General features: G+C 37.5%; 1 protein-coding gene across 2 annotated transcripts in view; it reads right to left on the bottom strand.

Annotated features, from left to right (window-relative positions):
- Window positions 1-8,973: 8,973 nt before the first annotated feature.
- Cdin1 (CDAN1 interacting nuclease 1) overlaps window positions 8,974-15,019 on the bottom strand; it is a 223,499-nt gene continuing 217,453 nt past the window's right edge. The window contains exon 11 of one of the 2 annotated variants that reach the window (XM_027926229.3): window positions 8,974-10,891. In XM_027926229.3, the coding sequence (XP_027782030.1) occupies window positions 10,762-10,891 (130 nt within the window). In that variant the 3' untranslated portion in view covers window positions 8,974-10,761. The remainder of the gene's footprint in view (window positions 10,892-15,019) is intronic. The other variant, XM_071608070.1, reaches the window with a different exon arrangement.

The raw sequence follows: 15,019 nt of genomic DNA, 5'->3' as shown, positions 1-15,019 counted from the left end.
TATGGGCTAAACGAATGAACGAATATTTTGGTGACACTGAAATTTGATTTCTCTGTGTCGTGAACTTAAATAGGTTTAGGTAATAATCCGATCAAGCCATTTCAGGACAGTTTGTGTCAGGTCTCATTTTTTTTAACAAGATCTGTTTCCAGGTTGAGTACAATGCACATTAATTTGAATTTTTCAAATTTGGTAACTGAATCTGAATTATCTTTATGTCATAGCCTAGCAGGCAAAATGGTCCCTTTGCAAAGTAATTGTTAAGGACTATTTGGTTTTGCTAAATCTTTGCTCTATGTGAGTAAAAAGAGATTTTTTTTTCTCTTTAATTTTGCGAACTATCTGCAAGAGAATGGGCCATTGGGGCACTGTGACACTTTGGTTATGCACACCATCACTTTCAATTAGGTTGCTCTTACCCCACAATTGAATTCAGAGGAGTAGATGAAGCCTCCAAGGAGTCTTCTGATAGGCCAGGTCAGTATTTTTGTCTTCCAGTGTTCCATTTATGCTGTTTTTAGGTCCTTCTGGTATAAATGGAGGAGAGGGATAGCTGGGTCAAATGTTGGTTCCATTCCCAGTTTTCCAAGGAATCTCCATACTGCTTTCTATATGCAACAAAATGAAATTAAGCCCCTATCTGTCACCATGCACAAAACTCAAAGTGGATCAAGGATCTAGAAATTAAACCAGAGACCCTGTGCCTAACAGAAGAAAAAGGTAGGATGAATCTCCATCATGTTGGATTATGTCTCAACTTCCTTAATAAGACTTCTATAGTACAATAATTAAAATAAAATAGAATAGTCAAGAACTATTTGGTTTTGTTAAACTTTTGCTCTATGTGAGTAAAAAATAGATTTTTTTTTTCTATTCAATTTTGCGAACTATCTGCAAGAGAATGGGCCATTGGGGGCACCGTGAAACTTTGGTGATGCACACCATCACTTTCATTTAGGTTGTTCTTACCCCACAATTGAATTTGGAGGAGTAGATGAAGCCTCCAAGGAGCCTACTATAGGCCAGTTCAGTATTTTTGCCTTCCAGCGTTCCATTTAAGACTACCAATAAACTATGGGAAGGCATTGTCTGTGTGTTGTAGGTCAATCTGGACAATTTATGCCTCAATTTAGTTTTCATGATTGGGTGGATACATATTTTAGTATTTATTTTTTAGTTTTTTGGTTTTCAGAGAGCATTTATTATGGAGAGCAAGAAATGAGACTCTTTAGAGTAAATGTTTTTTCAAGTTTCCTGTATTTTTGTAAAGCAAATAGGTAACTTCTATAAGAAGCAAAGCTAAATTTGTTAAGTTCTTTGTAAAGGACATCAGAGCCCTCCTCTACCTGGCAGGGGCATTTCACAGCTTAGTCAATTGTTTGCAATGTGCTCTGACGCCCCAGATGAAAGGAGCCACTTTCCCGCCCAGCGTTATTGCCAGTGTGTCTTCAGCTGCCAAGGAGAAGCTGATTCAGAATCTGCCTCCAACATCCGAGACCCGCCTGTGCTTTGTAAGTGGAGCATCAGTGCTTGTTCAATTGTTTGGATATTGTTCAGCTTGCGTGTGATCTAATGAGGTTTATGTTTAAGAGTGGTGCATTGGCAAAAGTCGTCTTTTAAAAAGCGCCCCAAATAGTGTCACAATCGTCAATCAGAGGAAGAATCCGCGGACAAACTAGTGATTTCCTCAACTTCCTTTTGCTTTGCTTTTTTTGTTTTCTGGAAGATCAAATTCAAATAGCATTTATGCTTTCTTTCACTGAATTAACAATGGCCGGGAGAAGGTATTTCAATCCCCCTAAAGAAAGCTTTTCTATGATGACAAACCCGTGCACGTTTAGGGGCTCATCTGGTGCTTGGCGGATTTGGGCCGTCAATCAGATGTGTAAGTACTGGCTGGTTCCTGTGCTGTGCTGCCGCTGGAGTTGTATTTATGGCAAAGGCTAAGGTCACTATCAAAAGAAACACGGGCTCACTGTCTCTGAGCTCCACCTCTGAGCAGAAGAATGTTAAACTAGACATCTGTCTGCGAAAACAATCAACTCAACATGTGCACACTCTCAAAGGAGGATCTTGTCCTGCCTGTCTCTCAACTTTTGGAAAATGCTTTTTTCTAAATGAGCTTTAGAAATGCAGTCACAAGCCAAACTCTTCACCTTGTGGAGATTTCTATATTCACATAGAAAACACACTTTTGAAATGCCACACGTCATTTATTAAAAGAATCCTTCCACAGTAGCAGTAATTTGTTAATAATTACTTAATGTAATATGACTATATGATACTTGTTTTATTAGAGCTATGATTTATGATGTTTTAAGCACCAATCTTATTTAATTATCATAACAGTCCTGTGTGATTGGTATTATTTCGGTTTTACAAATGAAGAAACCGAAGCCTTCAGCAAGTCTGGTTATGCCTAAGTGGGGAGACAGCAATCCAGCCTATAGTCAAAGCCAGTGTTTTAGGCACCAAGCTCTCCAGCTATGGTTCTAGAAAATGATATGGTCCTCATTCCTGGGGATGATCTGTTGGTTTAGATAGTATCTTTACAGGAAGAGAAGATGGTAAACATAACATTTGTGGAGATTTTTTTCTAGTGTAAGAAAAAAATCAAATTAACATGTAAATTGGCCAGAGGGAAAAAAACGATCTTCAATGTTTCCAAATTTATTCTTAGTGGCACATCCTATATGGTATTGTAAAACAAACAAACAACAACAACAACAAAAGATTGTCACCAAATGTTAAGGGATTAGGATACTAAAGTACAAATAAAATGAGAATTATTCCTGCCCCAAACCCAGGTGATTACTACTATAGAGATTAGGGTATCAGAGGCAGGGCCAAAACAGGTATGTTCAAGAATGTTTATTAAAAATATGTCATGGTCCATTACTTATAAATATTTTGAGGTACTAGAAAATTCCTCAGGAAAAAAAAATATTAATCCTATGACAGAAAGGAGAGGATGGGGTCAGGAGATGGCAATTCTCTCATTAGAGAGTCATGTCACCTTGGACAAGTCATTTGACCCCTGCAGACATCAATTTTCTCATCTATGAAATGAGGCTTCTGATGACTTCCAATTCTAAAACTCTTGAGTTTGTAACTCAAACTTGTCCTTTGCTAGGGGCTCAATTTTTCTTCTGTACACCTTTAAGGGAATTGTCAAGGAACCAACTGGAAAGGTGATTTAGTTCCCACACAAGTGTCTTTCTTCACTTATGTGCTCCTGCTGCTGTTTGTTAAGTCCTCTGTCATTAGGAAACAAGGATAGGGGGAAAGCAAGTAATTTGAATGTAATTTACCAAAGAGTGAACTTTCCATTAATATACAATGTACTTGTGTACACTTAGCCATCTCTTTAACTGTTCTGCTTTTTGTTTACCCTCTGTTATATTAAGTTGCCATTTTCATTTATTTCAAAACTTTAAAAAAAAATTGTAACTCTAAAAACCGACATGGATTCTTCTCTTCAAATTAGCACAACGCAATACTTTTAGATTTCTTTACCTACTAATTTTCCACATACAATGACTGTCATTATTTTAGTTGCCAGAATTAATGAACTGATACACTTAAAAGGTTTTAGGAAAATTATTTATGGCATAACAGTAAGTAAAACTGTACTACCATACAAAGCACACTCATCTTCTTCATCTTTGAAAATATTTTAACCATTCTTAATGGGACCATATTTTAAAACCAATATTATGAATATATAATTACTACCTTATAAAAATGCACTGTATGAAGTAGACACAAAAGGCCATGGGGAAAAAAAAAAGGTTTCTGCTGCTGATCTTGAATTCCTAGTCGAGTTTGGTAGGGGAAAAACAAAACAAAAAACAAATAAGAAACAAAGCCCACAAACTAAGGAGTATATAGCACAATGTAATGTAAGATAATCCTGAAATCTCAGAATCTTTATGCAGAGATTCAATGTTTTCCATTAATGACATCATTGAACGTTGTAGGTATTTACTTTCTTGAAAGTAATAATTTTTTGTGCCTCTCTACTATACACCTTGTTTTAAAATAATGTTCCTTTTGATATACTTGGCTTATCTGAATTTCTAGACAGACTGTAGCCATGGACAGACACTTCACCAGATGTTACAGAACCATGGAAAATGTTACTGCTTGTTTTATTCCTTAGGCCAATCAACAGGTATGAATTCTGTCCCAAGTGCTTAGAATTTATTTATATTTACATGGAACATGAATGGTACAGGCAAGAATGGAAAGTATGTTGCTTCCATGTGATCACTACCCATTCCAAATACCAGTGTCCGAAACTGGTCATGACCTTATTTCCTGCTGAGCTGAAACTTGGCCTCAGAATCCTTCTCAAGAGCAGTGAATCCAGTTACCATAAGCAAATATCAACAAACTTGCTGAGCAGTCTACAGTTAAAGTATCTTCCTAAAAGCATCACAGGTGTCCCTCTTTCTTTATTGATTACAATGTGATTATCTTTCCTGAAATTCTCAAATCTTTTGTGTTGTTTTCATTTTGAAAAAAGTCAGTTTTTTTTTTTTTGAAAATGAACTTTTATTGAATAAAAAAAAATACCCTGTAATACCTCTACATGCACATTAGGGACTCAATAAATATTTGTATCTTAAGTAACCTTAACACTAGAAATAGAAGACAGAAATATCAAATGGAGCCAGAGGACACTGTCTCACTGATTCCTCTGTTGGGGGGCAGGTCCTTCCAGATATTCATGGAGGAAATCACACACCAAAGGGCCCCAACAGATTAAGCCCTGGGAAACTGGCAGAGCAAAGAAGAAATGTGGAAGTTCCAGTTTCTTTTGTGTTACAAGTTTCCAAAATATGAGGAAATATGCCAAATGCTTTTGGCTTTCAAACGATAATATAGTCTGAATTAATGACTAATGAGGAAACGCCCACTGAGAGTTCATGGACAGTATCTCTCCAAAGGTCAGATCCTGTTGGCAAATGACCAAAGAACCCTTCTTTCTTAAGCTAGCCAACAACTTCTATGGCCAGGAAGTACTTTGCCATCAACTCAGCGAGCAATTAAAAGCATCATTTGAAATTAATCTAAAAACTCCACTGAAAATACCAAAACTTGTGCATGAATATTTGATTTGGGTCTCAGGATTTTAAGGGAAATTGTTTTTAAAAAGTAGAAATGTAAAGATAAGCCATTTTAAAAGAAAGATATTAGCTTGTTCTCCTTTACCAGTTTAGTGGATAAACAATAATGCTCTGAGGCTAATTTTAAGGCAAATGCAATAAAATGATATGCATTTCTTCAAATTAAGTATACATCCTAAAATACTCCTAGCACATTTGTTTTATTTCAGATTTTGAGAATTCCTAAATGAATTAGTTCCTAAATTAATTCTTTAATTAACATCAACATATATGATGATTTTTTTCTGATTCCAGTAAATTTCAGCAGAATAAGAAACAACTAATAGGTTCTGATTATTTGTTTAATGCAAGTGAGTAAGAATACATTTATATAAATTTAATATTCAATAATATGTTCACTCACCATTTACTGAACACCTGTGCAGCACTGGGAACTTTGATATTGGGAGACAGAGACATAAACAAAATCTACGAGGTTTCAACTCTCATGATGTTTTTAAATCTAGTCAGAAATTTTACATTAAATAAGTACAGAAACAATTCAATAATTAAGAAACATACTAAGTAATCAATAAAGGATATACATCTTTCAGTTTACTTTAAAAACTATGGCTTCCTAAATAGAAGAAGTGATTTTATCTAAATTTGATTTGTCCTACAAAATAGCTTCCATTTCAATTTTCAACATACAGAAAATCTATTATAGACACATGAGATTATTTCTAAATGTAAAAATGACAGAAGGAATTTTTTTCAGGAAAAAGTAGTTTTTTTTTTGTTTGTTTTGTTTTTAAGAAATACTTTTAACCAAGGCAGTTTCCAGGGGAATTAATGACTATTTTAGGTTAATGGTCATTGGCTTCATGTTTGGCCTTCAATTAAACTCTGATCTTTAATTATTATGACTTAATTGATTTGATTATATTTCATGTTAGCATTTCAAAATGACCTTCCTTTTAAAAAATAAAAATTACCCTAACATAGTACCACACGTCTTTGTTGAGCCTGACATTGTCACTGCCGTCCACACTAACTTTACATGTGGTTGAGCCTAGAAGCTGCTTAGTTTGCAAGGTCTCATTAGGGTCCTCTCTATCATTCTTGCCTATGCTGTTAGACAACTCAGGGTAAATCCAAGTGAGGGAAAAGAAATGAAAATGAAATATATTTGATGCCATGATTATGATTAAAATGCCAACAAAATCCACCCAGATCCATTTTATTCTAAGTGCAGGGGTTAGACAGTGTTAACAAAAGCTTTGAGTCACACAATTAAACACTGTCAAGTTAAGCTCATTAAAAAATGTTACTATATGTATCTTTTCATTACAAATGACTCCAAATGTTTAGTTGTTCTAGTTAATTAGATGAAAATTTAAATTTCTTACACAGGGAACAATGAAAACAAGCTGGATTTACTTAATCAATGAGCTGGATTTTACATAAAGTAGTATGACACCAAGTTTGGAGAGTGCTATACTGACTGGGACAAATTAAGGCATCAAATGAACATGTCCCCTCCCCCTGTATTGTGGAAAAGTTTAAAAAGTTTTTTTTGTTTTTTTTTTTTTTGAAGTACTTTGATCAAGCTTTGAAATCATTTTAGTGGATTCCTATTGTATGAAAACTGTAATTTATAGTGCTTGACCTAAGCAGCTCTTTTGTCTCAGAGCCATATTCAAAACAATAGCAGGAAAGTAAAAAACACAAGGGGAACTCAAGCTGTTCTGGTTATTATTTAATTCATAATTCTATCTTCCTTATTTAATCTTCAGAATCCAGGCATGTTCTCTGATACCAGGTTCAGAATGTATTTAGTGTATATAGGAGGGTTAGTTTTGAGCAATACTATCAGAGGATCCAAACTTTGTCTCAGGCGACCAATTCCTTAACAGAAGGGACTTTACACAGGCTCAGACAGGCGCTTCCCTGTAAAGGGGGACACTGCAGGCACACCCCCATTGTTGCCTTTTCGCTTCCTCTCTAGTTAAGCTTGTTTGTTCCTTAACCCTGATCAAGAATGTGCTGGCCAGGAGAAATTCTCCTCCCATTCTTGTCATAAAATTATAATACTTTGAAGCAATCAGCTCCCATCAGATCACACAGACAATGGCAAGCTGACCCCGAGAAGAAGGAGCTGAGTAATTCGCTAACTAAATCATAGAGTCATTTTACTATTTTAATTCACAATTTTAATCAGATGAACAACACTCAGGCTGAAAGGAGCTATAAAACCCTACGTGTTTTGTTGGCTCCTTTTGCCAAAACACTTAGTGAAGGCATAAACCTCGTACCGTATTTAATCCTGTAAAATCTGATTACCTTAGTTAAAAGTTTTTATGATCCTACAGGTGCCTCAGAGGAATATTTTGACATGTGATGGATGCTTCTTGGGTTTTGCTTGTCCCTGAAGAGATTAGGCCAATTGTTCCACCCCCCACCCCCAACAGATGCATTGGGGCTTAGATGAGATGTATTTTGATCCTGGGATCTTTTTCTAGAAAGAAAAGGAGCCAAAGGGTAGTGAGATATGCAGAGTAGAAGCCATGTGGAAGGAAACTGGCAAAGGCCAGTGAAGGGAAGATGGTCTGAAAGATACGAGCAGCAAAGGAAAGGAACTTGAAGGTCCTGAAGATTTAATTCATTTGAAACACAAGGTCTGTCCAAGGGCACAGGTTAAAAAGAGCAAACCTCTGAAGTATCTTGGCTCAGAAGAGGAAAGCAAACAATGGGTGTAGCTCCCTGGTGAGAGGCCAGTGAATTAACTGTTCACTTGGCACTGTGCATTAATTAGTGTGGCCCATCAGGGACCATTTAGTAGATTACCTCATCAGGGCTCTAAGCAATTCCCTGGTGGCTTGCATGAGTTAATGCACCCCCCCCCCCCCCCCAAAGACCAATAATTTATCATCTTTTCCAGGGTGGAATTGTGCCTTGCAGATAATGAGCAGGTACATACACCTATGGTTAAAAGAAAATTATTTCCCCTGTAGGTTCAGCTTTCTATTTTAGAAGCCTGAACCTTCTTTTTTGTGTGTGATTTTAGGAGCGTTTTTGAAGAGTTGCCTTACTAGAAGAAAAAAGAAAATTCTCAATTGTTTGTGGTTTTGTTTTGTGGAGTTGTGGGGAGAGGAAAGGGTGGTGGGAAGGAGTCCATGAAGTTACCCTAAGTCTCAGTACTGGATCAGCTTAGGTCTGAACCCTTTCCTCTCCTTACTTCAAACGGGTCTCTTGTGTGTTTGTGGGAGCAGATGCTTGGCAAGTCTCTGTACACCAGAGAGGACATCAGTTAGCATTATGTTTTACACACACTCCTCCTTCCTGGCGTGGCATAATTCATTAGCGCAGTGTGCAGGATGTTCCATAAAACAAGATTTTGCTTTAACGTTAATGTTCTAATGACGACAGCAATAAAAATAAGTTGTCATCCCATGTCTACTATCCAGGGCTGATGTTTATACTGTCTAAATTAAAAAACAAAACAAAACAAAAAAACAACACATAGAGATGAAACACAGATAAGTGTTTTAACATAAAAGAAAAAGACAAGAAGACTTTAAGCTTCTGATTTGGGAAATTACTCCCTTCCTTCCCACACCCTCCAATTCACATGTAGTAGATCTAATCCGATTAGTTTTTGTGTGGGAAAAAAGCTTCCTTTTAAGTAACTTGTAACATTATTGCAGCATGTAGTTTGCTGCTAGTTTCTTTCTCTCTTTTAAGGGCCAAATAGTAAAGCTTCACTCATGGAGACAAGGGGGTGTCTTTGGGGACTACCCATGCCTTCCCACAACACATTATGTCAGGGTGCCAGGTAGAAGAATATACACAAAATGCAAGCGCCTTTTTAATTTTTTAATTTATTTGGGCACATTCATCATAAATTTGTTTAATGTAAAACAAACAAATCCTTGACAAGGGTTTAACAGGATTTTCAACATCTGTGCAGATAAATGTAATTTATTCCTCAAGAGAAATAGCAGTGTAAAGCATGCCATGAGCCTGCCTTTAACATGTTTAAACATTTTTGTTCAAAATGTTTGTGCGCATGTGTGTCGGCACACGCGCATATCAAGGCAATATGGTAGTGTTCTCAAATCATCCTATTTATTCACAAAATCTGCATGATAAATTTTACACTGAAATACAAGTTTGTTTGACACCTCTTTATCACTGTCTTCCTCCTCTCTTGCGATTTCATATTTCATGTGGCCGTCTCACTACAAAGTCTGGTTTGGATTCCAGGTGTTTGTGTACTTTTAAAGGAAAAGCAATGAGCAGAGTTTTGCAAACCTTCTTAGGTACAAAGTGAACTAAGGAGCAGTGCCAAACTTAGTCTTCTGAAGAACCAAGTAATATGTACAACATAAATATGTTTGCAAGAGTTACATTTTGATTAATATTTCCAAAATCACCTATTTGAATTATAAAAGCTATATTTTATAAGCATGGGGGTAAATATTTTGCTAAACACATTTTTTGATATATTTTTAATTTACTAAAAGATAGGTTTTTAATTAATTCATTTTGTTTTAGACTGAAGTCTGGTGTCTGGTCTGGTCTGTAGTATACAAAGGCGAATAAATTAAAGTGAGCAAATACAAAATATCCTTTATTTTGCTAATTTAAAAATTGCTCCAAGTTTATTTCTGGTATACTTCGGTCCTTTAAAGCTGAACATCTCTAATGTATAAATTATTTGAGTGTCATAAAATTATGTGGTATAAAAGGCAGACACAAAGCAGTGTAAGGAATGTGTTTTAAAAAATTGTTGCTCATAAAAATTCTGGCTAAATTAGCACTGACAGCTAGCCATGATTAAAAATAAACTCTGGACAATGCTGGCCCAGAATTTCAGTCCTCTCCCCTAAGCCTCTAAGCCAAAGATGTGCGGCTCTCAGACACAATGTAACCAATGCTTTTAAATGAGATAAATGTAAAATGTTTGGAGTTCAAATAAGCATTATCAAAGAGGAAATTCTCATCAAGTATATTTTTGCAGCTTGGCTTAAAGCCACAGAAGCCAGGAAATTGTAAAGCCTGAGCAGAATAAGCATGTGACATAGGCTACCATCTAGGTCAGCTGCAGCCCTGCAGGTGACAGCCAAACTTGGATTCAGACTTTTTTGTCTTCAGCTTTTGTAGGTTTGGCTAGGTTATTCCAGGACAGTAATGCAAGGATGGGTACCTGTGAGTACACATGAAGAGAAGGGGGTGTGGGATAAATGGAAGCTTGGGGGGGGGGGAAAGGAGATGATTTGGTAACTGGAAGGAGAATTGAAAAATCACACCTTTCAGTCTCCACATTTTTTCTTTTGTTCAGTACACAAGGAGAAACCATCCGGAAGGAAGAAAGATTATGACTATCTATAAACTAACTGTTTGACAGAGACAGAAATGCTGATAATGAGTGGGTTGTGTCTGTAGTTCTTGGCTGTTCACATCAGCAAGGGATGAAGGAAAACAGAAACTCCTGATATGTTTGTCTAGAGAGGTAGTGGTGAGACCACGGCGGCGAGAGTTCAGCTGAAGTTCAGGGCAGATGTTGCCAGGAGTTTACGCTGCAGGAAAGTAAAATTGCTTCCGGATTCACCTCTTCCTTCAAGCTTCTCTTCCAGGATCTTCAGGGTCAAGTTGTGCTATGGCATAAGGTGACAATGTCTGTGGGGAAACAGGCTTTGAGCAGGATGCCCCTCTCCCGGTTGCAGTCCAACTCCTGGATAAATCCATACCAATAGATGACCAAGCCCGGCCCAAATCTGCAAGAAACACCAGAAAATAACATGCACACATAGTATCAATATAGGTAGTTCCAGAAAAATGTCATTTTGGAGGCACAGATAATATGATTAAATGACTAGGCTGCACAAAGTTGTTTTGGTTGCTATTATTATGAATGAAAGTCGCTGAACTTATACCAAAGAGCTCATTTAACATAGAAACTTTTCTTTTCCAGGAACCTGAAAAATTCAGATGCAGGAACTACCCATAACACCTTTCTATAAGGTGTTATGAGCTTGGGCTAATGTGGCTACTTGGCTGACAAGGAAAAAGCCAAAGTATAAACAGTGATAAACTGGGGCATACCTGGCTTGGGATTAATATTTAATATTTATTGGTGCTATTTTAAAAATTAAACTTGTTCACTTTTTTATTTTTGGTGCCAGGGATTGAACCCAGGGGCACTTAACCACTGACCCACACCCTCAGCCCTTTTTATATTTTACTTTTTTGAGACAGGGTCTGAGTTGTTGAGGCTGGTCTTAAACTTGTGATCCTCCTGCCTCAACTTCCTGAGCTGCTGGGATTACAGGTGTGTGCTACCAGGCCTGGCTAAACTTGTTCATTTTCAATTGAGGAAATGAAAAAGAGTGTTTTAATAAAATTTTTAAAAATGGAATGGCTTTATGTCCTCTCTGGCTATAATGTTGTATTCTTGCACCAACAAGGCCAGAAGCATCTCCTGTCATACACTCTTTCCAAGTATTAAAAGAAAAGAAACCCATGCCTATAATCTCAGTGACTCGGGAGGCTGAGGCATGAGGATCATAAGATCTAGGCCAGCCTGGGCAACTTAGCAAGACTCTATCTCCAAATAAAATAAAAAGGGCTGGGGATATAGCTCAGTGGTAGAGTACCCTGGGTTCAATCCCCAGTACCTGCCCCCTGTCCTCTACAACCCATATGACAAACTGGGATTCTTTAAAGATACCTTCTTTCCAACACTTTACTTTGTGCATTACAACCTAAGAGCAGATTCAGCATGAAATTTAGTCACAGGTTCTCGTGGAAAGAAGTAATAAAGTCATACAGACTTGTGGCAAAGTATAGACAGATAGATGCAGGTTTAAAACCTCAACGTTTCTAAGTTGTGCCTCCAAATTATCTCCAATTTTGTTAGCAGTGACTGATCCCCGCCAGGCAGACTCAGGAAGTGGCCCTGTAGACTACTTCACCCATCAGGAAGTTGAGACCTTTAGGCTGGGTTCATAAAGATGTAATCACTATCAATCACTGTGCACAGAGAGATGTTTTGCACATCAGTTTCACGTTTTTCCTACCGAGAGCACTTAATTAAAGGGCAGCACTACTTTTGGTGTAGTGTTGCAGGAATTTTACAGTGAAATCATAAATTATGAATGTTGGGTTAGTAAAAGGATGTCTAAAAACAGAACTGCTTTCTGTATTCTAACATTACAGCAGGCTGAGCCATGCTAGGCCAAAAGCTTTTTCCTTCTATGATTTATTATATGCTGTGGTGTACTTGCCAAAATTAACAGTACAGGATGGGCTGTGAGATACTGTATGCACAGGAACAAGTTCAGCTGGATGTCATGGACTGGTTTATTTGGGGATTCACATCAGTAGGGTAGGCAAGTTAGATTCGAGATGTGTCCTAGGGGTTACAGAAACTGGGCTGGATGAGAAGCCTTGGAGCATAAGGCCCAAGATTCACCCAAATTCAGGGATGACTGCAGATCCTCTCTTCTTCCTTTGCATCTCCAAGGAAGAGGTTCTTTTGAGTCAAAAGAATTAGGCTACCCATGCCTGAGGTGTAAGTCCCAGTGCTGGAAAGCAAACGAATTCCCCCTGGATTAATATTTGCTTCCACTCAACAGAGGGTATCTTAGTAACTTAATCAGGAACAATGTCTCAAACTTGAACATATATTATTTGGTACCTTTATTTTATGGTATCTTAGTAACTTAATCATGAACAATGTCTCAAACTTGAACATATATTATTTGGTACCTTTATTTTATAAATAGCTCTGTGATTAAAACCAAATGAGTCAGAGTTATGAAAAAAAGCCTGGCAGGAGCCACAAGATCTGTGAATATGTGGACCATGTCTGTGAGGCCTCCAACTGTCCCAATGGTGATGCGCTCGAGTCACAGATCTAACAGTAAGCAGGACAAACACTCCTTCCTCCATTTTATTATATGGTTATTCTGGAGACCACAATGTTCTTAGAAAGGCACTAATAATTTTACAAAGGGAGAAAAAATGTGATCTAAAGAGTCATGGAAAAGAACAAAAGAATGTATGGGGGTCATAAAACAAGCCCACTATTTTAAAGATTTAATAAAACAAAAACACATATCACCAGCACTGAGCGAGTGAGAACAGCCTGTACTTTTCCTGAACAGCTAAATCACAAACCAAAGGACTCGAAGCATGACAGCTCTTTACAAAAATGGCATTTCCTAGGTAGAGAAGCCAGGCTGGGGACACCTCATTGCCCAAGAAATAGGACTTGTTTCACTTGTGAGGCAACAGATGAAACCTGACAACTCAAAAAGGTCTTGCAAGACTGCACCTGAACATTTCATGTGGTGGATCACAACCAGGATTCCCTTGAGGTAGTAACACCATCTACAAACATTCTCAGGACTCAAAAGAAGTCTCTACCAACTCTCCACATCTTTGTTTCTTATGAAAGAAAGTTAATGTTAGCTCTGTCATGTAGCTCAAAATCTTTCCTTGACAGTGTGTGTCTAATTTAAAATGAAGAAACAAATTCCTTTTTTAAGTAGAGAGGGGTAGAGAGGCTTTCAAATTATGTGGTCTATAGGTGATAAAAATAATAGGGACTTGAAAGAGTGACAAGTTTGGAAATTTAATGGCTGAACAGAAGGTAGCCTTATTCTTGGCATCACATCAGTGTATCTCTGAGCTTGCTCCAAGACTTCAGGATCCAAAGATGATCAGATGCTGCTAAGATAGCCTTTCAGCAACTTACTTGTTTATCAAGAGGCTGATCACATTAAACAGCCTTTATAGTCACTTCCTTGGTTATCTAAACTAAGAGAGAAGAATTTTTGGTTGATAACTTGAAAGACCAAGCCATCCAAACCTGTTCATTCTGAAAAGGTGTAAGGCAGGGAGAAAACAGGACCCCAGAAAATTCTTATGTAGGAGCCTGGCGTGGTGGTGTATACTTGTAATCCCAGCGGCTTGGAAGGCTGAGGAAGGAGGATTGCAAGTTCAAAGCCAGCCTCAACAACTTAGTGAGTCTGTAAGCAACCTAGTGAGACCCTATCTCAAAATAAAAGAGTGCTAGGAATATGGCTCAGTGATTAAGCACCCCTGGGTTCAATGCTTGGTATAAAACAAACAAACAAATAAATAAATAAATAAATGTGGGTCAAGTCCTACTTGTAGATTGAGCATTTTCACCATGTTGATACCTATTTTTTATTTACTGTGGCACTATTGGGTAAGAATGAGATCACTGGGAAGAATATATAATCTTTGTGAACAATTAAAATTCAAAGAGACTCTGCTAATGGCATTTAAAAGGAAACAGAATCCCTGGGACTGAGAGAATATACAAAGTAGAGAGTTGTTCTGCAACTGGGATCACAGTCCTGCTGACCAGCCCAGAGACACTTGGTAATGAGAACTGAAAGAACAAGAATTGATTCTGTGAACACCTTTCAAGGTTGGCTAAATCATGACAACCTTATAAATGTATTCAGATGTGTTTCTATGATTTCCTTCCATTTTAGAATATTTAGAGAAATTAAGTAGGAGACTGACAATAAGGCTGGGTACCTTTTGTGTTTTTGTGCATACTTGTCTCTTAGGGATCATCCCTCTGTTTCAGCATTTCTCTCTTTTTTATTCTGAGGCCTTGGTGAGGGCAAAGACCACGTTTTGTTTATATTCTTCAACTCTTGTTATCTGCCTAGTATATGGCAGATACCCTCCTGGACAAGATGGAGAATATGGCATCAGTAATAACAGAATCAGGCAGGTTTGTTGGTTACTGAATCAGTGGTGGCCTACTTTAGAAGTGTTCGTGGCAGGACCCAATTATTGCCACAAGATGACATTTTTCACTATGGTAAGGATGATGGTAATAATAGTTACACAAATGTTCT

Source organism: Marmota flaviventris, chromosome 2, assembly GCF_047511675.1.
Source record: "Marmota flaviventris isolate mMarFla1 chromosome 2, mMarFla1.hap1, whole genome shotgun sequence".
NCBI classification, from domain to species: Eukaryota; Metazoa; Chordata; class Mammalia; order Rodentia; family Sciuridae; genus Marmota; species Marmota flaviventris.
This window is presented reverse-complemented; position numbering and strand designations above follow the sequence as displayed.